At 43.3% G+C, this 23,309-nt stretch overlaps 2 protein-coding genes across 2 annotated transcripts in view; both read left to right on the top strand.

The window, feature by feature from the left end:
* Nucleotides 1-17,186, top strand: part of OXSR1 (oxidative stress responsive 1) — a 67,282-nt gene extending 50,096 nt beyond the window's left edge. The window contains exons 10-18 of the mRNA XM_006765069.2: nucleotides 249-314; nucleotides 3,303-3,425; nucleotides 6,245-6,277; nucleotides 7,967-8,113; nucleotides 8,792-8,856; nucleotides 11,428-11,480; nucleotides 13,220-13,288; nucleotides 13,807-13,871; nucleotides 14,511-17,186. Coding sequence (XP_006765132.1) covers nucleotides 249-314; nucleotides 3,303-3,425; nucleotides 6,245-6,277; nucleotides 7,967-8,113; nucleotides 8,792-8,856; nucleotides 11,428-11,480; nucleotides 13,220-13,288; nucleotides 13,807-13,871; nucleotides 14,511-14,585 — 696 coding nt within the window. The 3' untranslated portion in view covers nucleotides 14,586-17,186. The remainder of the gene's footprint in view (nucleotides 1-248; nucleotides 315-3,302; nucleotides 3,426-6,244; nucleotides 6,278-7,966; nucleotides 8,114-8,791; nucleotides 8,857-11,427; nucleotides 11,481-13,219; nucleotides 13,289-13,806; nucleotides 13,872-14,510) is intronic.
* A 2,693-nt stretch (nucleotides 17,187-19,879) lies between these two features.
* The window catches only part of SLC22A13 (solute carrier family 22 (organic anion/urate transporter), member 13), a 6,993-nt gene continuing 3,563 nt past the window's right edge, over nucleotides 19,880-23,309 (top strand). Inside the window, exons 1-2 of the mRNA XM_006765068.1 lie at nucleotides 19,880-20,288; nucleotides 23,081-23,184. Of these exons, the coding sequence (XP_006765131.1) occupies nucleotides 19,911-20,288; nucleotides 23,081-23,184 (482 nt within the window). The 5' untranslated portion in view covers nucleotides 19,880-19,910. The remainder of the gene's footprint in view (nucleotides 20,289-23,080; nucleotides 23,185-23,309) is intronic.

Below are 23,309 nucleotides of genomic sequence, written 5' to 3'. Positions count from 1 at the left end.
CCCAAAGGACATATGGTATAAAGCAAACTTTTCATAGATAATGGTTCCTAACAATACACTAAAGCTCTGTCGCACCTTATCAACCCATGTTAGCAGTATCCAAAGGGAGCTTCAGAATAAAAAAATGGAAGCGTTTCTTGAATTTCTTTATAAAACAGTTAATTTGTCACATTTTAATTTGTGTCAATAAAAACTTCTTTGTCAATAAAAACTTGTTATAAGAAAAAATACTTATTTTTCCTCTCCAGAATAAAGAATTTCTTCAAGAAAAATTATTGCAGAGAGCACCAACCATTACTGAAAGAGCTAAAAAGGTGGGTATTTAACTCGGTTTTCCCAGGAAATTGCTTTGAGTCGATTTACTTTTGCATTTTGAAGGTAATACTTTGTTGCCCTGGCTGGTGTGACTCAGTTGGTTGAGCGTGGTCTCAGGAACCAAAAGGTCGCTGGTTCGATTCCTGGTCAGGGCACTTGCCCAGGTTGCAGGTTCGGTTCCTGGTTAGGGTGCATATAGGAGGCAACCAATTGGTTTCTCTCCGTCTCTCTCTAAAAAAAAAAAAATCAATAAAAAGTAATACTTTGTTAACAGTCTGAGTATTACTCATTTTCTTTCAGGCCTTTCTTTAGCATTCTTTGATACATTCATTCAGTAAATATCATTTATCTACTGAATGCCTACACATTACTCTGCTATCTGCTGTTGATGAATGAATTCTAAACTGTCTAAATCACTATTTGCAAACTAGAGTGAGTTGTGAGGTCGGACTCTTTTCCTCACACCATACAAAAGTATTGAAGATACCACTTCATATCCGCTAGAAGGACTAATAAAAAAGACAATAACAAATATTGATAAAGATGTGGAGAAATTGGAACCCTCACACTTTAATGGAAGTGTAAAATGGTGCAGCTCCTTTAGAAAGTAGTTTGGCAGTTCTCCAAAAGGCTAAACAAAGCTGCCATATGACTCAACAGTTCTACTTCTTGGCATGTCTAAGAGAGTTGAAAACATGTACACAGAAATATATGTACACAAATGTTCATAGCAGCATTATTCATAATAACTAAAAAGTGTAAACAACCTGAATGTCCATCTACTAATGAGTGGATATGTAACATGTCATGTATCTGTTTAATGCCATAAGAAAGAATGATGTATTGATACATGCCATAACAAGCATGAGCCTTTAAAAAATTATGCTAATTGAAAGAAATCAGTTACAGAAGGCCACATATTGTGAGATCCCACTTATGTGAAATGCCCAGACTAGGCAAATTTATAGAGACAAAGTAAATTAGTGGTTGCCTAGGACTGGAGGGATTTCAGAGAAATAGGCAGTGACTGATAATGAGTATGGGTTTTGGAGGGTGGGGTGGGGAGGAAGTGATGAAAATAATCTAAATTTCATTGTGGAGATGGGTTCACGACGCTGAATAAAATGATTAAATTATATGCCTTAAATGGGTTAACTGTATGGTATATGAGTTATCTATAATAATAAAAGTGTAATATGCTAATTAAACCGGGCGTCCTTCCACACGACCTTCTAGATGAAGCTGGGGCTGTGAGGGAAGCCCAGGTGCTGGTGGCTGGAGAGAAGCCGGGTCCTAGGTGCCAGAGGGAAGTTGGTGCCAGCAGCCGGGGGAAGGAAGGCCTACTCTTGCACAAATTTCGTGCATTGGGCCTCTAGTATCACAATAAAGCTGTTAGTGAAAAAAAGCATTTAGAGGATTGCAGCACCACCAACATAAAGCTCTTGGAAATTGAAAACATTATAGAAGAAATGAAAAAATTCAGTACAAAAGCTGTAGAGTCAAGTTTAGGATGTTTCCCAGAAAACAGAGCTAAAGGCCAAGAAATAGATAACAAGAGAGAAAAGACAAGAACAGTAAAAGGAACATTTAAAAAGATTCAACAGATGAGTAAAATGAATTCCAGAAAAAGAGAACTAAAAAGAAAAAAAAAAAAACAGAAGAAAGGAAATTATTGAATAAATAATTCTGGAAAAATTCTAAAACTAGTGGTCATGAATTTCCAGATTGAAGGAGCCCAAGTACCCGGCACAATGAATGAAAATAGGCCAACACTGAGGCCACCGCCATGATCACTCAGATACTGGAAGCAAAACGCTTGTCGGAGTAGGAGGAGTGATCACAGACAGGAGCAGGAGTCAGAATCAGGGTCAGGAGTCAGAACGGCCTCAGGGGCGCTTCTGGCAACCAGATCACAGTGGAGCAGTTACCCTCAACATGATCAAAGGAAATAATTTCTGATCCAGACTTTTTAACAGGCAGACTGTCAGTGAGATGCAGAGATGGAATAAAGATATGTTTTAGAAATGCATGGCTTTAGTAAGTGAGCCAGGCTAATGGTGGGGAAGGTGCCTAAACTAAGAAGAGGGAAGTCACCTGATCCAGAAAGCATGGTCCTCTGGATGATGGTAGAGGGAGATCAGAAGTACTAGACCTGGTGTGAGACCTTCCTGGGGGAGCAGAAGAGGAGGCTCTGGTGGGAGTCTTCCTGAAGAAGATGACGCTGATGCAGAATACCTACTGTGCATGAATGTGCTGGGCGGAGACGTACATAGCTGGGAGAGAATCGGGGGATAAATTTGACAAGTACATAGAGATAAGCAAATATTAACTCCAGGGAAAACAAAAATGTTATGCAGGAAAGAAAAGTAATGATAATGCACAGTAAGGCTCAGCCATATCAATTATGTAATCAGGTTATGTAAACACTGAATATTGATTTAACCAAAATAATATATCTTGAGAAAAGAGAGTAGAGAGGTGGTAATAGGGTTAAATTCTCAACTTCCAAAGTAGGCAGTCCAATAGATTAATTCCTAAAATAAGAAAACAGGTAATAATGAAACCATGTTACATAGAGAGATGAAAATACAATCCAAAAGAATAAGCTAACATGAGTTGAAAATGGTTGCTTATGGTAAATAGGATGAAAGATAGGAGATTGTTGTTTTTCTTAACAAAATTTACACAGCTATAGGGCTCTTAAAACTGTACAGGTATAATTGTGATTTTTAAATAAAATTATGACTTCACATAAGGACTTGGATGATGTTCGAGTTCAGAGCATAGAAGGATAGGGAAAGTAGTGGTTGTGAGTAAAGAAAGAGTGGAGATATGAGCAGAGCTGAGCCGGCGAGGGCTGGAGGATACTTACAGGAGAATGATTATCTGCTGGGTTGAAGTAGTATAAGGAGAGGAGAATATGATTGACTTTTCTAAATAATAAATGTCAACATTAACATAACTTACGTCTCCCTTCCAATGAGCAGGTTCGGAGAGTGCCAGGTTCCAGTGGCCGTCTCCATAAGACAGAAGATGGAGGCTGGGAGTGGAGTGATGATGAGTTTGATGAAGAAAGTGAAGAAGGGAAAGCAGCAATTTCACAACTCAGGGTAAGTTTTGTGAAACTGCATGCTTCAGCCAGAGCTCTATCTTTCTGTCTGAATCCTTTGAGATAATACTGCATTCTATAATTCTGGTCACCCTACCCACCTAAAATATAAAAAATCCAAGTGTTAGTGACAGAATTTTCTTGAACAACTTATCAACATCAGGAGCCCAATTGATTTTACGTGGAGCAGTGAACTGGCAGGTTTGTTTGAACATGATAATATTTAGGGCACATACAAATGACCCAAGTCTAGAGATGAAAACTACAATGTCCAAGATGAACATACACCGGGTGGGATTAATGGCTAATTATGCATTGCAAAGAAAAGATTAGTGAACTTGAAAGACTAATAGTAATAGAAACTTTGACCCTGAGGTCTGCTAACCTCCTATCTGAAGAGTAATAGTGCATCTCATCTCTTCTTAAAACTATTTGATATAACCTTGTTGATGATGATGATGTGTGTCTACTAGTTTTTGCTAGAAGCAGTGAAAATAATCTTGTTTTCATTTGTTTTATCACTGTTGCCTAAATTTAATGCCTGAAGTGATTTTAGGGCTCACCCCCAAGAATAGGAAACAAACACAAAGTTAAATTTATAGACTATTGTGATATCTGAGATGGAAAATAGATCGGATGGGAATAGCAGCAGATTAGACACTGTACAAGAAAAGATTAATGAACTTGAAGGCTAGCAATAGAAACTGCTAAATGAAACTGAGGAAAGAATTTATAAAAAATGAAGAGAATCAGTGAGCTAATACAAACATTAAGCAGCTTAATGTACATGTTATTGGAGTCTCCAATGTGTGTAGGAAATATTAATGTTTGAGGTCATTACAGCCTTGACTGGTCAGAACCTTTTGTGGGATGAGTAGTGGCTAGTGGTATATCTTTGCCTGCTTTTAAGAACGAAGGTTTCTTGGGGAAATTGATTACAGGGCTTTCACAGATAATATACAAGGTGAATCTGGAATACCTTTTTTTGTCAGAAAGTAAATATTTTTTATTAAAACAAAAATATCATCATAATAGATGAGCCTGGTTCATGGATCTCCCAGTGGCCAAGTGAGCGAGAATTTAACTATTAAAACCAGTAAGTGTAGCAGTAATTTATAAATAATTTATTAAGTCCACAACAATAAATGGGGGGAAGGAATGGTTTTTTTCATTGTAGTGAACTGCCATCCCAGTGCTGACTGATAAATGTTGAGGAGTGTTGTACAGGGAGAATTATTATTTTACAGCCACCATAAAACAGTCATAAAGATTAGATCAGGCAAGGATCATCAACAGATGCTAAGTATAGGAGAATATTTTGATGAGCAAGATATTTACATGGTTTTAAAGTGTCTCTTCACAGAGTGCCTTTTAGTTGCAAAATACAAAATAGTTCCTACATACTGGAGAAATCAAAGATTGCCCTGAGTAGATGATTAACATCACTAATGAGTGGCAGACGAGCACGTGCTTCCCTAAGATAGGAAACCCTAGGAAGGACACAACACTGTAGAATTCCAGCTGTGAGTTCATATAATTAGCCTAGATCAAGAGGAACCATCAGACAAACACAGATCAGGAGCATTCTATTCAAATAAAGTGTGTGGGGGGTATTCTTCAAAAATATTTATGTGCCAGATAGAAGCAACCTAAAGAGACATGACCGCTAACTGCAATACACGACCCTAGAGTTTATCCTGTACTGGAAGAAAAACAGGCTATAAAACGAGGTCTGTTGAAAAAAGTTGGATTATGGACTATAAATAAAAGTACTATTGTTAAAGTTACTGAAGCTGGTAACTTCAGTAGTGTTATGTAAGAAAATATCCCTATTAAGAAATACAATAATTATTCAGTGTTAAACAGTTATTTATTAATAACTATTATTATCTATTAATTTATAAATATATATAATATATTATGTGTATTATATGTGTATATTTAAAAAGAGAAAGTGAGCATTGAAACAATAAAGCAGATGAGGAATAAATACTATTAATAGGTGAATCTGGGTAAAGGGTACACTGGTGTTCTTTGTATTGTTCTTTATGTAAGTTTGACATTTTTTTCCAAATAATAAAGTTTGTGTTTTTTTTAACAAGGTTTGAGGTTGGCCATATACTTGCTGTGATACATTAGCTATTAACTAAACCTTGATTCTCCTTAATAAAATGGTGATGAGAATTTTAAAACAAACCCAAACTGACGTTTTAAGTAGTCTAAGTCCATATTTGGTAGAATTTACCATAAATTGTTATTTGTTTAGAGATAAAGTTGTGGTTTTTTTTTGTTCCCCAGTAGTATCCAGAATTACTACTAACTGTTTTGATTTATTAAATAACTTTAGCTTAGATTTTCATATGGTAGATTATAATTGGTTTTTCAATTTTGGCTCTAGGGTTTTCTTCATTAAAGCCCATAATCATAATTACCCTGTGTTGAGAATTATTAAATTTTAGCTTGAAGGTTGACATTTGGTCTGGTATATTACACACATAATATGTTCATAATTAGTAGAAAGTTGTGCTTTGAGAAATGTGACCTTCCTGCTGTCTGAGAACTCAGTCTCGTTATGTTTGTTTATAAACTTCAAGTTGTGAGCTCTTCAGATACCATCAGTGCAGGCCACCTGAACAAAGATTACAATAGTCACGACAGTTTTCTTTTTCCTGAAAACTTTCACGAGAGTTGCCGGTGAGTTAACGTGTGGATCAGGAGAAATGGAGTTCACTTGCGATTCAGCTTTCTGTGCAGTTTGGAACTGACCAAGTAACCCGAGTTTTGAGTTAACAAGGCTTCTTTTTTTTGTATTTCTTTTAGTCTCCCCGAGTGAAAGAATTATCAAATTCTGAGGTAAGTAGTTGTGATTATTGAATTGTTAAAGAATATGGGCTTTTGTTTGGGTTTGGTTTTAATGTTAAGCACATCCTATATAATAAAGAGCTAACATGCTAATTAGACCAAACAGCAGAACAACCATCCCGAAGACCGTCCAGACATCCTTCTGGATGAAGCTGGGCTGCGAGGGCCGAGGCAGCCGGTGCTGAGTGTTCATATATTAACATGTATCAGAATTTATTTCCTTCCTTTTTAAGGCTGAATAATATTCCATTGTATGTATATACCACATTTGTTTATCCATTCGTCTGTTGGTGACACTTGGATTGCTTCCATCTTTTGACTATCCTATATAATAAAAGCCTAATATGCTAAGTGTCCGGTCATCCGGTCAGCCATTCAACCAATCAAAGTGTAATATGCTAATGATATGATAAGGCCGCTCAACTGCTCGCTATGATGTGCACTGACCACCAGGGGCAGACAGTCGACTGGGTCGCTATGATGTGCCACCAGGGGCCAGACACTCCAACCAGTAGGTTAGCCTGCTGCTGGGGTCTGGCTGATCGGGATTGAGCGAGATGGGCCGGACACACCCCGGAGCCCTCCCCAGCTGGCCAACCTCCTGTGTCCCTCCCTGGCCCCAGTCGGGCACTGGTGGGGTCCCTCAGCCTGGCCTGCGCCCTCTCGCAATCTGGGCTGAGGAACTCCCTCCCCACCTCCCCCCGAGTGCATGGATTTCATGCACCAGACTACTAGTTGTTAATAAAATTCCTATGAAAATGGCTGCACAAATACCTGTTGAAGTCCCTGCTTTCAATTCTTTCGGGTCTGTACCCAGAAGGGAATTGCTGAATCCTACAATAATTCTATTATTAAGTTTTTGAGGAACCACCATACTGTTTTGCAATGCACAAGCTTCCAATTTCTCCACATCCTCTCATTACTCTGTTTCTGTGTTTATTTTTGGCAAACATATATGTGCCTGCTTCATTTTGAAAAGTGTTACTAATTATATTAACATTTTGAAAACTAATCTTAAAGTTCTGTTTTTCTATCAAAATCCAGAACCAATGAGTAACTTTTGATTTCCTCTATATGAAACTAAATGAACACAAAATTTTACTTCCTGATCTCCTTGATTTTGCTTATATATTATGAGCTGTTGACCTCTCTTCTTGTCCTTCTAATTTTTTTCTTTTAATTCTAAATTTGATTTCTTTTCACTAACTTTTCTTCTCCAAGTTACATAATTAAAATGTAGAAATATTTCAAACATGCAAAATAACATATATAATGTCTATGTTAGTCAAAAAGTTTCATATCCATTTTGAAAAGCATTTCAGCTATACTAAGGAATTACTGGCTGATTGTCTTTCTTTATAAGTAATGGAAAGTCCCTAGACATAGAAAAAGGTAGCTTGTATAATTTTGTATTGCATACTTAAATTTGTATTTTGAACGTGCTGTTTTGCTGGGCAAAGGGTGCAGAATAGATGTGGTTAAAAGTAAGTATGATACAATGAACTTCTATATTGAAGAAGAAGAAAAAAGTGAATTACTAATATATGCTGCAGCATCACTGAACAAACTATGCTATGAAAGAAGCCAGACACAAAAGAATGCATTGTTTTTTGAGGTCCAGCCAACCTTGCTCAATGGCGATGAATGAAACATTATTCAAAGATATTCATTCTGTTACAGCTGTTTCCAACAACGGATCCCGTGGGTACTTTACTTCAAGTTCCAGAAGAGATTTCTGCTCATCTACCTCAGCCAGCTGGGCAGACGCCTGCACAGCCAACTCAAGTCTCTCTCCCACCCCCCGCAGAGCCAGCAAAAACAGCTCAGGTAAAGCAGGGGCATGCGTTAGTGGTTAGCCTCTGGGAAGATGTAAAAAGCAGAGAGGAATGTGCTCATATAATAAGGTGACCTTATTATATTAGGTGGTAGATTTTGAAACAAGTTTGAATTCTTTTTCCCCAGTTTTAAATGTATGCAGATAAGAGAGTTTTATAAGGATCACACAGATTTTTAAGCAAAAAAAAAAAATGTTAACAATGGAAACATTTCAAACATCAAAATTTGGGGGTTAATGTTGTCAGCTTTTCATTAAATCCTTATTATGTTTAACTTCAGAATGCAGCTGACAGTTATCTTGACACTAGGAAAATTGTCGACTGTTCTCTTTTTGTTCACTTTTGTTTGTGTTATTTATTAATACTGTCTACAATCCATGATTTTCCAGTATTCCTCTTTTTAAGATACTTGTCAATTTTATGAGGGTAGACTTTATTAAAATGAGGGAATGTCATCTGTAAATCCACATACTCTGGACCACACAGACTTATGAAAGCAGCGGGGGAAAGTGCATGTCCTCCCACAGCAGGGCACGTCCTCGGGACCAGGATGGCCTCACCTGGCGATGGAGAAACGTGCTACCAGTGGACGGTTCCTCTGCAGATGAGCAGTGGTCACCTCCATGCTTAGCAGTCCTGGCAGTGACCTCTACCTTTCAATGCTTTTTAGGCTCTGTCGCCAGGAGCAGGTTCACAAGAAACCAAGATCCCCATCAGCCTAGTACTAAGATTAAGGTCAGTCGATGTTTTTGTCTTGTTTTGTCTTCTGAATACTCTGAACACGCTCTTTTCTCTTCGAAAGTTACTCCTTGTTCCAATAGTCTGTGCCCAAGAGTAACCGGATAGGCTGCGTGTCCTCCTGGCATCGGTGCATCTGCTTGCAGGTGTGTTATTTCACTCTGAAATAGTAGGAGCAGCGTGAGGCCTTGGATGTTGACAGTCAACTGGTACATACTCTTCATTGTTTCTCCACTAATTGTGCATTTGCAATGTAGGTCATTTAGATAGGAATATGGTCTTTAACCGAGGAAGAGTTTTTAGGGAAATAGCACTAAGTGGGCTTCTCTGAAAGTTAGTCTTGTAATTGTGACCATATAAATAGCATGGATTCTGAGATCAACTAACCCAAGAGTGGAGTGCTTTCTGATTGTGAGAGAGCAAATAAAGGCCTTCTCCTTAAAAGTGGAGGGAAAACTTCTACGTGTGTAGTTTTGTCTGTTTCTCTATTTTACAGCAAGTGCTCTAATTGATGCTTCTTGGTGGGGCTGCAACAGATTGCTTGCAGGAAGTGCCATGGTGGCAATCTGTTCATTTTAACCCTCTCCCTTTGCAGGAAGTCGGATTAGGATTCCAGAGCATTCTTGCCAGAATAGCTGTGAATGTTGTATTGCTATAAAGTCTCACTCTACTCATAAATGCTCTTTAAAATTTATTTATGCCCTAACTGGTTTAGCTCAGTGGATAGAGTGTCGGCCTATGGACTAAAGGGTCCCAGGTTCGATTCCGGTCAAGGGCATGTACCTTGGTTGTGGGCATATGCCCAGTGGGGAGTGTGCAGGAGGCAGCTGATCGATGTTTCTCTCTCATCGATGTTTCTAACTCTCTATCCCTCTCCCATCCTCTCTGTAAAAAATCAACATTTTTTTGGTTGATTTTTCTTTGTTAAATGGCATTTAAATATATAAAATAAATATAAAAAATATAAGTATTTGTTTTACTATGGTTGCAAATATCAAAAAATTTCTATATGTGACACGGCACCAGAGTTAAGTTGGGGTTTTTCAAAATGCTGACACGCCAAGCTCAAAAGGTTCGCCATCACTGCTCTAACCAACTGAGCTACCTGGCCAGGGCTGAAAACAATTTAGTTTTAGAAGCATCACATGAGATGGCTTAGGCCTTCTTAAACAGTACGAACACTTTTAAAAGACTTTCACTAAATTGTATTGACTCATTCCTCCTTCCACAGATGAATTCCTAGTCATCCTCTTGATATGACCATCATTAGAGATAGAGGTAGCAAGAGCTGTTTGGAGAATGTTTTGATTTTACCACTAGGAGCAATGAAATTATGCCATAAATGTGAGGAAAGCAGATCTGGTTATCTTTTCTTTACAAAAGCCTCCTCAGTGTACCCTATTTCATCTCATAGTTCTGAATTAATAGTGTCTGAGTAATCTCATCCGATTTTAATTGTACTTAGAGAATGCCACTTGTCTCTTTTTGAAAATTTGTTATGCTGCCTTCTAGCGGTCAGTAGACAGTACAAAACTTCTACTTGACGTGTGCTCCAGGAAGGTGGAGAAGGTACTTGGAAGTGATGCAGTAAGCTTTCTAGAGGGTGGTTTCTTAATGGACTATGTTGCAATCCTGTTTATGGAGGAGGGGGCTAGATTCTTCTCGCTGATGAAGACTTTGAGGTTAAATGATGAAAGAGTTTCAGATCAGAGCATATTATTGTCTTTAAAGGTGTTGGTGCTTGACATGTCAGTTAAATCACTAGTGATGCTAAATGTTGGACCTACTTTTAATTAGCTTTCAGAAAGAATAGATTATGTGTGTGTGTGTGTGTGTGTGTGTGTGTATATATATATATATATATATATGTATCACTCTTAGCTACTAAGGAAGAATATGGAGAAAAGAGAAAATGAAATGCCTCACTTGATAATAATCAAGTCTGGGTTGGAAGTTGATTTGGATTATATACTAATAGCTAAAAACAAATTTCAGGTAGTATACATGCAGACATATAAGTCTGGATGCAGGGCGCAGAGAAGGTGGTGCAAGGGTTGAATCAGGTGGGGGCAGGCTGTGTTGGAGATGGGTAACTGTATTTTAAGCACAATAACAGGAACCTCCTCAAGTATTTGTCAGTAGTCCTAAGCCCTCTGCATTGTTAAGATAAAATGGATTTGGGTTCTAAGTGATCAGACATATCTGCCGTTAGACATTATGTTCTAATTTCTCCACCTTTAACCAGAACCTCCAGGGAGCCTGGTTAATTTCAGTACAGTCTATGTGGTGTGTGTAGCTTTTCCTTGCCAGTCACGTATCAGGATCTCTGGAGTCATATGTTAACTCTTTGCCGATATGGGCCCAGTTGTTTTTCCATCTCCTTGGACTGCCCAAATCCTACCCATCCATTAAAACTTACTTCTGATTTTTTTTTCTCATCTCATTAGGACTAATCATATGATCTTTGGGAACAAGACAGCCTTGAGGCACAGCTTTCCTAATATATGTTGGCAGAGTCTGTGTGGGTAAATTCAGAAATTGATTTTATACATCCTGTGTTTTTCATAGGAATTCCAAAAAAGAGCTAAATGATATTCGATTCGAATTTACTCCTGGGAGAGGTAAGTCATCAAAAAAACTGGAGATAAAGTAACTGCTGCTTTGTTTAGTGAGAGGTGTTGTGAAGTTTTGTCCTTGAACTATGTTATGTAAAGGATGATAAAAATGTTCCTGATTGGGGGCATATGAATAAAATAATGCATTTTGTTACTACTAACCTCATTTAGAAAATCTAGTGCTGGTGACCCTTGAATAGCATGGGTTTGAACTGCGTGGGTGCTTATACACAGATTTTTCTCAATGAATACTGTAAATGTGTTTTGTCTTCCTTGTAATTTTCTTAATAACGTTTTCTCTGCTTTATTATTAGACTGCACCATATAATACATGTAACATACAAAATATGTATTACTTCTCTGTTTATGTTATTGGTAAGGCTTCCAGTCAACAGTAGGCTATTAGTAGTTAAGTTGTGGGGATAGTCCAGAATTTCCCACTGCACTGCTGGTCAGAGCCCCTACCTGCCCCTCATGTTGTTCAGTGGTCATCTATATAATACAGACAGTAATTAATACAGTTCTAATTACTGTTACTGTTGGCCAGACTTGTGCTCTGATAATGTACATTATCTCATAAATTCTCAAAACAACCCACTACATAAAGATTACCCACATTGTATGGATGATGAAATCAAGAGACAGGTGAAGTAACTTGGCTGGCAAGAGGCGTAGCTGGAATTCAAACCCATATCTGTCAGAGGCAAAGTTCTTGCTCTTATCACTGGACATGGTTATCCTCCTGACAATAAAGAAGAAAAAAACGAGGCTTCCAGACTCGTCTCTCCCAAGGCTAACATTGAGCCTGTCGTGCAGCGTTTCTGGCCATGAACTTCTCCCTGGAACATGGCTTATTGCCTTCGTTACTCAGTGTTCAGATTTGGGGAGTGGCCAGCGGCAGACCGATACCTGTCCTTTGTGCCATGCTTAATCTTCTTGCTGCCTTATATCAGCAACTGACTATGGAAGAGAGTAGATGCAGATGTACAGAGGGGTAGTCGCTCTACTTTTTAAAAACCAGGCAGAGTCACATACTTAAGAACTAATTCAAATTGCTGGTTGTCTGCACAAGTGTGTGCATGTCCCCTCGGAGGGGCTCAGGGTTCAGCCCTTGCGGGGGAGCATCACTGACTCAGTTGGGGTGAGGGTAACTGGGGATACTCTGTCTTCATCTTTTTAGTTTCTCATTACAGTTGCTCAGATGATAGCCCCCAACATAATTAGCTATGAAGAAAAGCCCATCATCATCATCATAAAAGATTTCAGCAAAAGGTTGGGAGTGTGATCCCAGAAACAAGAGATTGCATTTTATTTTTCCAAGATTTAATTAAGAGAGAGAAAAAAATCACTGTTTTATTAGCCCTGGGGATGTGGCAGGTTTGCCATCATGTCTCAGAGCTCATGAGGCACAGGCCAGGGCTGCCCTTGGACCAGGCGTTTCCTCAGCAGCATCCCTGGCAGGTGCTCTCCCACTGAAATGACACCATTATTGAGACAGTTATCTTTACCTTGAGCTCACATTTGCTGTCTGGTTGTATTGCTTTTGCCCTCCGGCTAGACCTGTGAGAATTCCTCAGTTGAGATAATCCCAGTGCTTAAACCTACGTGTGTGGGAGGAAGACCTCCCCCTGCCTTCCTGGTTCTGTAGATTTAGTAGCTGAAGTCTGGCAGTGCCAGCGCCTGCTGGGAGGGTTAGCAGTGACGTGCAGCACAAGAAATGGAACACCTCTGCTTTGTCCTTGCAGATACAGCGGAGGGCGTCTCTCAGGAACTCATCTCTGCTGGCCTGGTGGATGGAAGGGATTTAGTCATAGGTAACTCCACTCTGCTCTGCCCTGCCCCCCGTCTCTGTCTGTGTACTTAGGGCCAAGAAAACCAGGCTTGGATTCCACTGAGCGCATATCGGTGGTTCTTGGAATGGTCCCTGGCTTGGCTGAAATAACAAGTATTGGGCACAGTTCCTTACAAAAAGAGAAAATGTCACTCCTGAGTTTGCTTTGTGACCTTTGGTGATAGTGAAAAGCCCACCCAGATCGCTGGGAGACTGGTAGAAGTGATGACAAAAATTACAAGTTAAAGTAAGCTTGGCCATGTCCAATCCATTTTGGAGGATGAGCGCTACCCTTGTGGAGCTAAGAGGTAAACAGAAATCTGTAGAGCTAGTCCTAGAAAAAGCAGGCAGTAAGATAATGCACAGTCAGATTTGGGGAGTGAAGAAACTTTCTGCTTCCATTTTGATTGTACATAGAAGACTAAAAACTACCATTTAAATTCTTAAAATATGGCTGAAAATGGATCGACTAAGCTCATGACTGTTTCTGTTTGATTGTAGTGGCAGCTAATTTGCAGAAAATTGTGGAAGAACCTCAGTCGAATCGATCTGTCACTTTCAAACTGGTATTCGCCTCCTCCTCCTTATTAACCATCTTCCTTTTTACACACCAGTAGCCCCTGCAGACCAGCTTCCGTATTCTCTGGGTGATGAGAATTTTACTGTTATTTATTTATTTAAATGTGTTTTAATTGATTTTAGAGAGAGGAAGGGGAGAGAGGAGAGAGAGAAACATCCATCAGCTGCCTCCTGCACACACCCTGACCGGGGATGGTGCCCTCAACCTGGGCATGTGCTCTGACTGGGAATTGAACCTGCGACCTTTCAATGCCCAGGATAATGCTCAACCAACTGAGCCACACTGGCCAGGGCTGGGTGATGAGAATTTTAAAATATTGTGGATTGTGTTCACTTAGCCACCCCGCAAGGTCCTGGGCTGAAGTCTCCCTTTGAGTGGCCCTCTCTTTCTCTGCCCTCCCAGGAAACCTCCTACCCCAGGCCCTTGACTGTGCGCAGGAGAGATTGTGAGCTAATTTGACTCCAGCCCCATCCCTTCTGGAAGAGATCCCTTCATCTGCCTTCTGTTTCTATCCCAGGGACCCCTCCCCTACTGCCTGCACTCCCACAATCCCCATATCAGTTTTAATTGCTACCTGTGATTTGTTTATAAATAGCCACAGCTTCTCATTTTGTTTGGTTCTTAGGCATCTGGTGTCGAAGGCTCGGATATTCCGGATGATGGTAAACTAATAGGATTTGCCCAGCTCAGCATCAGCTAAATCACAGCCCTGGACGAGGAGGCCTCAGAAGATTCCACACATGCGTATCTCTGTTACTTCTGTGGCCCAAACCCACTACTGCCAAAGAACCCAGCAACCAACTTCCCAGCTAGGAGTTTTAGAGGTCTTTCCTCGTGTTCGCCCTGCCATCTCCCCCCCGTTTCCCACAGGGAAAGAAAAGTTGGATCACCAGTGGCCAGCATCCCCTTACAGAGTTCCGTTAGTCACCTTCCATGTCTCCTACCTTCCTCCATCTGCGAAGCGGCCCGCGTGCCTCAGCCCAGGAGGAGATCTTTCAGCTCATCTTGCCTTACTCCATTGACGGCGCTGGGTGGAAAGTAGCAGCTGTGTCGGGCTTCCTCGTGCCGCCTCTTCTCCCACACCTGACAGGATGTGGGTTCTTGGGATGTCCCTTAACCCCACGGAAGTAGCAATTAAAAGTTGATTGTCCAGCTGGAGCCCAGAGAGTTTAATTTAGGGATTTTTTTTTAATCTGATGTGAATTCTAGCAACCTTTGTTAGGAAAAAGCACAGCCTCAGATGGAGGCGCCTAAACCGTCTTCGAGTTTTGTTCATGGTGTTTCTAAGCGTTTTGCTGAAGCTGCTCTCAGGCACCCTCTTCACTATTCCCTCCAGAAAGGGTCGCTAGCCTTAACTTCAGCTGGTGCAAAACATCTGACTGTAGTCCAACTTCGCCATCGGATCCTTCAAAGTGGAACTTGGAACTGTTTTTAGAGAAAATACCCAGTATCGGCTTGTTAAAGTGAATTTTCCCAGCAGTGGTTTTTGGACAGAAAAAAAATCATAACTCATATCATTGTGGAAGTTATTTATTTTCAGAATTTAAAAAATTAAGTTGAACAAAAACTGCTCCTCAATCCTCCCCTGAAAATCAGTTTGCCTGGCCTCCGAGTCACAAGGAAATGCAAGGCTGAGATTTCCGCAGCAATAACGGACGCCACTGCGCTGGAGAGGCCTGCTCCGCCCCTCGCCTGCACTGACCTTCGGAGGGGGTCCGCCCTGCAGTGCACGGACCCTGGCCCAAGGCAGAGATTGAAACCACATGTGCCGTGACTTCGGGTTTCTGACAGACAGTATTCGTTTGATTTTCTACAGAAATAATGTAAATTATTCTTTAGGTTTTAAAAAAGTGCACTCATAATGCAATTTGTGAATAATCAATGGGGTTGATTTTTTTTTTCCTACTGTTTCACAGTCAGCCTTTGTCTAATTGCAAAGAGCCCTAACGCGTTTTGTATATGTAAGGGATCCTCAGCCTGGCCTTACACCACACACACAGGGGCTCTGGCCCCAGGAAGCGGGGAGAGCTGAGCTGCCTCTTAGGGAGTGGCTCCAGCACGTCCAGCATTGTTGGTCTGTGAATAGCAAGGTTGCTTTACCTGGTTTTCTCGGAGTGTCTCAAGGCTCTCCCTACAGGTGACTTGTCACAGTTCTTGTTTCATCCGGAGCTCGTAGTTTTAGTCACGGGCTTTCTTAGCCTACCCTGGATGCACAGGCATGTTGGGAAAGGGGTGGATGTTGGGGAGTAGGAGAGAGGATGGGTTTGAGATGGAGGTTGGGAAGAAAGTAGATTACGGATCAGACACCGAAGTCCATGGTCCAAGCAGGATTGTTAATGGCGGAGAGCCTGCGGAGCCTAGAGAGAGGAAAGAAGGTTGATCAGCTTGCTGGGAAAATATTTACCTTTTTCTTTCTTTTTTAAAAAAAATGTATTTATTTTTTTTAGAGGCAGGTAGAGGGAATAAAGACAGGGAGGTAGGAATAAGTTTGAGAAAGAGATAGTGTCCTCTTTGGCGCAAGACTAGTAGCTTACCTAGAGTCTGTGTTTTGGTGTCCAATAAGCCCATCGTCATCTACTTGTTTATGAGTCCAAAGGGTGTGGCATCACTGTTGTGGCTTTCTGTTTGTAGGCGGTGAAAGCCCAGGCCGGGGGGAAGCGGCAGCCTGTCCTGGTCAGTGTCTCCAGCCAGCCATTGCCTTTGGACGGCAGTGGGACAAGCACGGCAGTGGAAGTGGCTGGGGCTTTCTCTTTGCTCCCAGTTCATTGTTTGCCTGCTGGGTATGAGGAGTCACCAGGCTGCAGGACGGCGTTCGTTCTCGTGCATGCGGTATGGGGGACTCCCTTTGCTGCCTCGCGCAGTGATGCTGAGAAAATAAGTGAACAGAAACTTCCAGGTGGGACAGCACGTGACCTAGTGAGAGACCTCGCTCCTTTCCAGGAGTGGTGGGCGGTTCAGGGTACACCCTTTTCCCAAGGTCCCCAGGACTCGCTGTGGTAGGGACTGACTTTAGCACAAGGTAACCTGTGCCAATGCTGTTTGTGAAATGTATGGTGTTTCTAAATGACTATTGGGTTTGTTTGGTTTTTTGCTTACGTTTTGAACCAAATCCTAGAGCCAGCTGATACTATTTAATAATCTGGAGGATAGAATAATAGTGTATCAATAAACGGAGGTTCCTCCTTACGACGTGTGCTAGATTATGGAAGATGTAAAATATTTGACTCACCCCCACCCCTTTTTTGACTTTGTATTTTGCTGCATGTTTCCTTCATTTTTAATCAATAAAGAGTAAATTGTCTGTGGTGGTGTAAGGAATCTTTACTGGAGTGGCGGTGAGTGGGGAGGAATGGGGAGTGGGTCAGAGTCTCTACTATAATGTTTCTTAAAAATGCAGAAAAGCGAAAGTGCACATAAACTTTAAACAATGTATATGACCTACAGAATCCTTGTTCACATGGGAAAGCTGGGATCCCAAAGGGGAAGGAGAGAGGACCCACCCAGAGGAGTCTGGCAGAATGGGATAGAGAACGCCGTACATTGATCTTTTCTGACTTGATCCTACTTGTGGGTGTGGGCAGGGGAAATGCTTGATTCAAGCTCGTGAGAGTTCCTTTTGGGAAGTTCAGAGCAGGGCTGAACTGGTCTCCGTTTGGCTTTGAGATTGCAATGGTGGGGTTTCATAGAAGATTCTAGGCCCCTCTGTTCCTCCACCTCCTGGAGAAGTAATCTCCCTGAGCGTAATCCCTTCCAGGAAGGTGGCCTTTGACCAGTGATAGGACTGCTTGTGGGTCTTGGTCATCCAGAGCTCCAGTTCTGGTATTGGCAGTATCAGATCTGATTGAGTTTGCTTTTAAGATAAGCAGGTCATAAAAGTGGACTCTGACTATTGTGGGGACCAGAGAGGGGGTGCTGGTTATTCAAAAGTGACCCTGGTGTCTTGGGGACGGGCAGGCCGGAGCAGCACCCCTCCACTTGGCCATTCTCTCTAACACGGTCAGATCTTGTCGAGAGAGAGTGGTGATGCTCAGTGCAGCAGTTTACAGGTCCTTTCTTTGGGCCACCTCATCTACCCCTTTATTTTATAGAGAAGTTTTAGTTTTATAGCAAAATGGAACAGAAAGTATAGAGTTTCCATCTACTCCCTGAATCCATACGTGACAAACTTCCCTGCTATCAACATCCTGCACCAGAGTAGTACATTTGTTGCAGTCAGTGAACCTACATTGATCAGTTACTATCACTCAAAGTCCAGATTCACTCTTTCTGTTGTGCATTCAATGGGTTTGGACAAATATATAATGACATGTGTCATCGTTACAGTATCGTACAGAATAGTGTCACTGCCCTGAAATCCTCTGTATTCTGCCTGTTCATTCCTCCCCTTTAGTTCCCGGCAACTGGTGATCTTTTTACTATTTCCATACTTTTGCCTTTTCCAGAATGTAATACAGTTAAGATCATACAGTATTTAGCCTTTTCTGAATGACTTCCTTCACCTCGTCATATGCATTTAAGGTTTCTCCATGTCTTTTCATGGCTTGTTAGCCCTTTTCTTTTTAGCACTAAATAATGTTCCCTGTCTGGATGTATCACAGTTTATTAATCCATTCACCTACTGGTTGCTTCTAAGTCTGGGCAGTTATGGGTAAAACCGCAATGAACATTCATTTTGTGTGGATATAAATTTTCAACTCTTTTGGGTAAATATCAAGGAACCCAGTTGTGGACTGTATAATAAGAAAGAGTATGTCTAGTTTTATGAGAAGTCACCAGCTGTCTTCCCAAGTGGCTATACCATTTTATATTCTCACCTGTGAATATCGATTTGTACTCATATGTGTGTGTAATGGTATCACTTTTTAATTTGCAACTCCCTAATGACAATCTTGAACATCTTTTCATTTGCTTATTTGCTATTTAGAAACCTCAATAATGAGCGATTTTTAAAATACATATATTTTTTATTGATTTCAGAGAGGAAGGGAGGGGGAAAGAAACATCAATGATAAGAATCATTGATGGGCTGCCTCCAGCACGCCCCCTACTGGGGATCGGGCCCATGACTGAACTAGACTCCTCCCAAGACCTGGGTCTTTCATCTGGTAAGACTTCCCCCCAGGGGTAAAATATGGGAGGATGGGAGCCTTTATCTTTGGGAGAGTCCTCTTTGAAGTTCTGCCTTTGTTGTCTCACAGCTGGGACCTGTGATAGAGAGAGTTGGCCCTGTGCTCTTTGGTTGTCACTGAGCTTGCCTAGGGTCGCGGGGGCTACTCTGGGCAGCTGCATTTGTTTTTCATCTTGGCTTGTGTTTATGATTGATTCCTTGATTAGAGATCAAAATGTAGCTCTTGGCTCCTCCGTAATTGCTTTGTATTCTTGAATTGTCTTCATTGCTGAAGATGAAAAGCTTTTATGCCCTTGATGGGTCTCCTGACCTCCATGCTGCCTTGGGATTGACTGGCGTTACACACCACCAGGACCAGGACCCACAGGAGAAAGATGAGGTGATCATGAGTCAAGAGGCTAGGTTGGTCCATGGACAGATGTGATAAATCTGCAGGCTGGGTCCTTGCAGCTCTCCTGACTTACCCTGCTCTGCTAGCGTGGGCTGGTTGCTAGAGGGACTTCTGTGTCCCTTCGGGTATCGCAACTACTCTCAGAATGTGGATTCTATTGTGATGAAGGGCTTGAACTGGGTATGGGTTGTTTAGGATGTGGCTGTTGACGGTGGGTGGGGGGCGCTGTATACTATATAATGTTTGGGTAAAGCTCTGTCACGCGCGCTGGGCCTGGGAGGTTTCCAGTGTCTAATAAAACATCGTCTGATTCTGCAAGCCCGAGTAGACTATTTTTTTTATCATCCTCCATCCTTGACAGGGAGCTGAGGTGTGAAGGTGCAGCTGAGTGCGGCTGGGTTAAACATTAATGCCGCCGTTATCACAGCCAAGAGGAGCAGGGAACCCTGGGCCAAGGTGCACAGCTCTCTGCCGGCCTCAGGCTGAGGACGTGGTGGCCAATCGACATGGCTCAGTTTTCCGAGGTCTTGGCTGAAACAGGCAACTTTGGTCGCTTTCAGGTGCAGCTGCTGCTGCTGCTGAGTGTCCCCAACTTCCTGTCTGCCTTCTATATGTTTGGCCAGGTCTTCATGGCCCTGGAGGAGCCCCACCACTGCTCAGTGGCCTGGGTCAAGAACCTCACCTTGAACCTGAGTGCTGCGGAGCAGCTGACCCTGAGCGTGCCCCTGGATGCTGCGGGCAGTCCCGAGCCCTGCCGCATGTTCCGGCCGCCCCCCCACGGTGCCAGCCTGGAGGACATCCTCAGCCACCGCTTCAACGAGACACAGCCTTGCGAGGCGGGCTGGGAGTATCCCGAAGACAGGCCCCTGTCCCTAAAGAATGAGGTAGGCTGCCTGTGGGGCTGGCTGGCCACTTGTTTGGGGTCTGTCACTTCCTCTGCTGTAGCCTTGCCCTCAGTCACTGGCTGTTGCTGCCTTTGTCTTGCCCCTATGCCTGACTGGTTAACCATTGATATGCCTGTTGGTCTTTTGGCCAATCCCCTTGTTTTTCTCTCTGTCCTTTGCCTCAAGGCCCGTCTACCTCTCCATCCGTTTCCTCTGTCTGGTCTCTCTGCCCATCCGTCTGTCCATGTTTGCCTGTTCTTTTGTCTGTCCTGCCTGTCTGCCCAATCGCCTGCCTTTCTTCCTGTTCCCTCCTGCTTTTCTGTCTTTCTCCCTTTCCCTCCCGTGTCCTCAGTCCGCGCCTGTGTGTACACCTGCGTGCCCATCTTCCTGTGTTTTCCCAATGCTAATCTCTTTCACTGTCCGCTCATCTGCCTTTCTGCTCACTTGCCTTGGCTTCCTACCTGTTAGCTTCTCCCTCCCGGTCTCCTCCTGCCGATCCCTGGGATGCTGGAGGACCCCCGTGACTCTAGGACTTGTCCTGTTGAGTACAGGTCATTGTTCTTGCTCAGTTCATTCTCCCGGAGGGACCCAGGCAGAGAACAGAAAGATCCCCACTCCATCTGCCTCCGATTAAGAGAACCCCTCGGCAAGCATCCTGGCCCACGCCGTTTTTTCCTAGATGGCGGGGTGGGTCTCAGAGTGGGGGTGGGACTTTGCCAGGGTGGCATCATGGACTGGCCATGGAGCTGGGACCCACGCGGCTCCTGCTGTCCAGTGCCCTGCAGGAGCGGGACCGGGGGCAAAGGGGTTGGCACGCTTGAGAGGATCAACGCAGTCTCACCTCCAGGTGGAGGACACAATCTGGAATCCAGAGATTCAACATTTATTTCCCCCAATGGGTAAAAGATTTCTTTCTTAGAAGCTCTCAGAGGCGAGTGTTTTACCCAAACTTCCCTTTAATATGTGACCCTACACCTGCCCAGAGCCCTGGCGCCCGAGGGTGTGTTTCGGTCTTCGTTGGCCCCCCTCACCCCGCCCAGAGGGAGACAGCCCAGGCGCTCCCCATCTCTGGATCGTGTCCAGCTAGCCCCGTCCGCCCCTCACTGGCCTCCCCTCCCGTCTCCCCAGCATCACCCATCCCAGGTTCCGCCTTCACCGCCTCAGATGCTGGGGGCGTGCCTGCCTGTCCACGTGCCCATGAACTCTGCCGGGCGGCCAAACAGCGCCATCCTAAACGCCCAGGCAAACATCCAGGTGGCTGGAAGCCACCACTCGCCCTTGTTCGCAGCCTGTGCAGGACTGTGCTTGGAGTTTTATTCAACCAAAGACCCCCGAGTATGCACCATGGGGAACAGTCAGGGGGAGGCACCCTGCCCCTGATGCTCAGGGGAAGACCTGGCTCCTCACTCAGAGAGAAAGAGCGCTGGGCCGGAGGCTAGAAGTTGCTTCCTCTGAATGAGGGAATGGGAGCTTCCGGAAGAGCCGCTGTGTGAGCTGGGCCCCAGGTACCAGGAGGGTGAAGTGGAGTCAAGCTGTGTGCAAGGGGCACAGAACTCCCCGAGGGGCCCACACATCAGTGGGGTGAGGGGTGATCACATGGATTCCCTGGGTGGGCACATGCAATAGACATGTGTTCAGAGTTACATGGACATGCATGTTATTCCTGGGGGTTCCAGTCTGTCTGTCTGTCGGGTTCTCTCTGTGTGTCTCCGGGTGCGCTGCCTCCACCTCCTCCCCCACCATGTGTGCGTGGACGGGCTCCCCTCCATCCTAACCTCACCCCCTCACCCCTTAGTATTCTGACTGCCTGTGAATGAGGACAGCTTTGGGGGGGGGCGCGTTTTGCTTCTGGATGAGAGGACTTGGGTAGCCCGGTGGGTCACGGGTTACCTGGCTGTGAGGAAGAGGCCCGCTTTGTCAGGAAGCACCAATTAATGCTTCTGTCAGAGGTCCCCAAACTCTGCATCCTTAGCGTGTTGGTAATTTTTCTTGGCATCTCTAGATACCAAGAAATACATAACCCTGCAAACAACTCAAGCATTTATGTTCTAACAATTTAATAACTGTTCTTAAAAATTAAGACACAGATTAAAAGGACACGTTTTTATTTCATTCTTAAAGAAACACAATTACTTACTAATAGGATGTTTGGGCCTATTCCAGTGATGGCGAACCTTTTGAGCTCGGCGTGTCAGCATTTTGAAAAACCCTAACTTAACTCTGGTGCCGTGTCACACATAAAAATTTTTTGATATTTGCAACCATAGTAAAACAAAGACTTATATTTTTGATATTTATTTTATCTATTTAAATGCCATTGAACAAGAAAAATCAACCAAAAAAAAATGAGTTCGCATGTCACCTCTGACACGCGTGTCATAGGTTCACCATCACTGGCCTATTGGAAATGGCACACCTTCTCAATCCTTGAACGCCGCCACCCTCATTTGCGGATCCACATAGATTTTCTCACGGTGCTTGCTTTTCCTCATAGCAATGGCCAAAAACACAACTTCCCGTAGGTATGAGCCACTGAGAGGAAAGGAGCGTGGTCTCGTGTTGAAACAACCGTCCTGAGCTAGTCGTTTATGTGATATCAGACAGATGTCACGTATTGCTGTACTGTCTTCACTAGTTTACATACCATGCCACACTCATGTTCCCGGGGGTACCCTGACACACAGTTTGGGAACCGAGGGCACCTGCCGTGAGCCGTCCGTAGTGGGCGGCCTAGATGATAAAGGACTTGTCCCCAGCTGCCCCGGCCTCATATCTGCCTGTGTCTGCCTCAGTTCAACTTGGTTTGTGATCAGAAGCACCTGAAGGAGACCTCGCAGTCAGTGTACATGGCCGGCCTCCTCATCGGCGCTCTCATCTTTGGGCCCCTCTGTGACTGGTAAGAACCTTGACGAACCCATCCCTTCCCTAGCTCATCCCTTCCCTAGCTCACCCCTTCCCTAGCTCACCTCTTCCCTAGCTCACCCCTTCCCTCACTCACCCCTTCCCTAGCCCATCCCTTCC

The sequence above is a fragment of the Myotis davidii genome, unplaced genomic scaffold (genome assembly GCF_000327345.1).
Source record: "Myotis davidii unplaced genomic scaffold, ASM32734v1 scaffold81, whole genome shotgun sequence".
NCBI classification, from domain to species: Eukaryota; Metazoa; Chordata; class Mammalia; order Chiroptera; family Vespertilionidae; genus Myotis; species Myotis davidii.
Note: the sequence above shows the minus strand (reverse complement) of the source record. Positions and strands in the feature narration are given on the sequence as shown.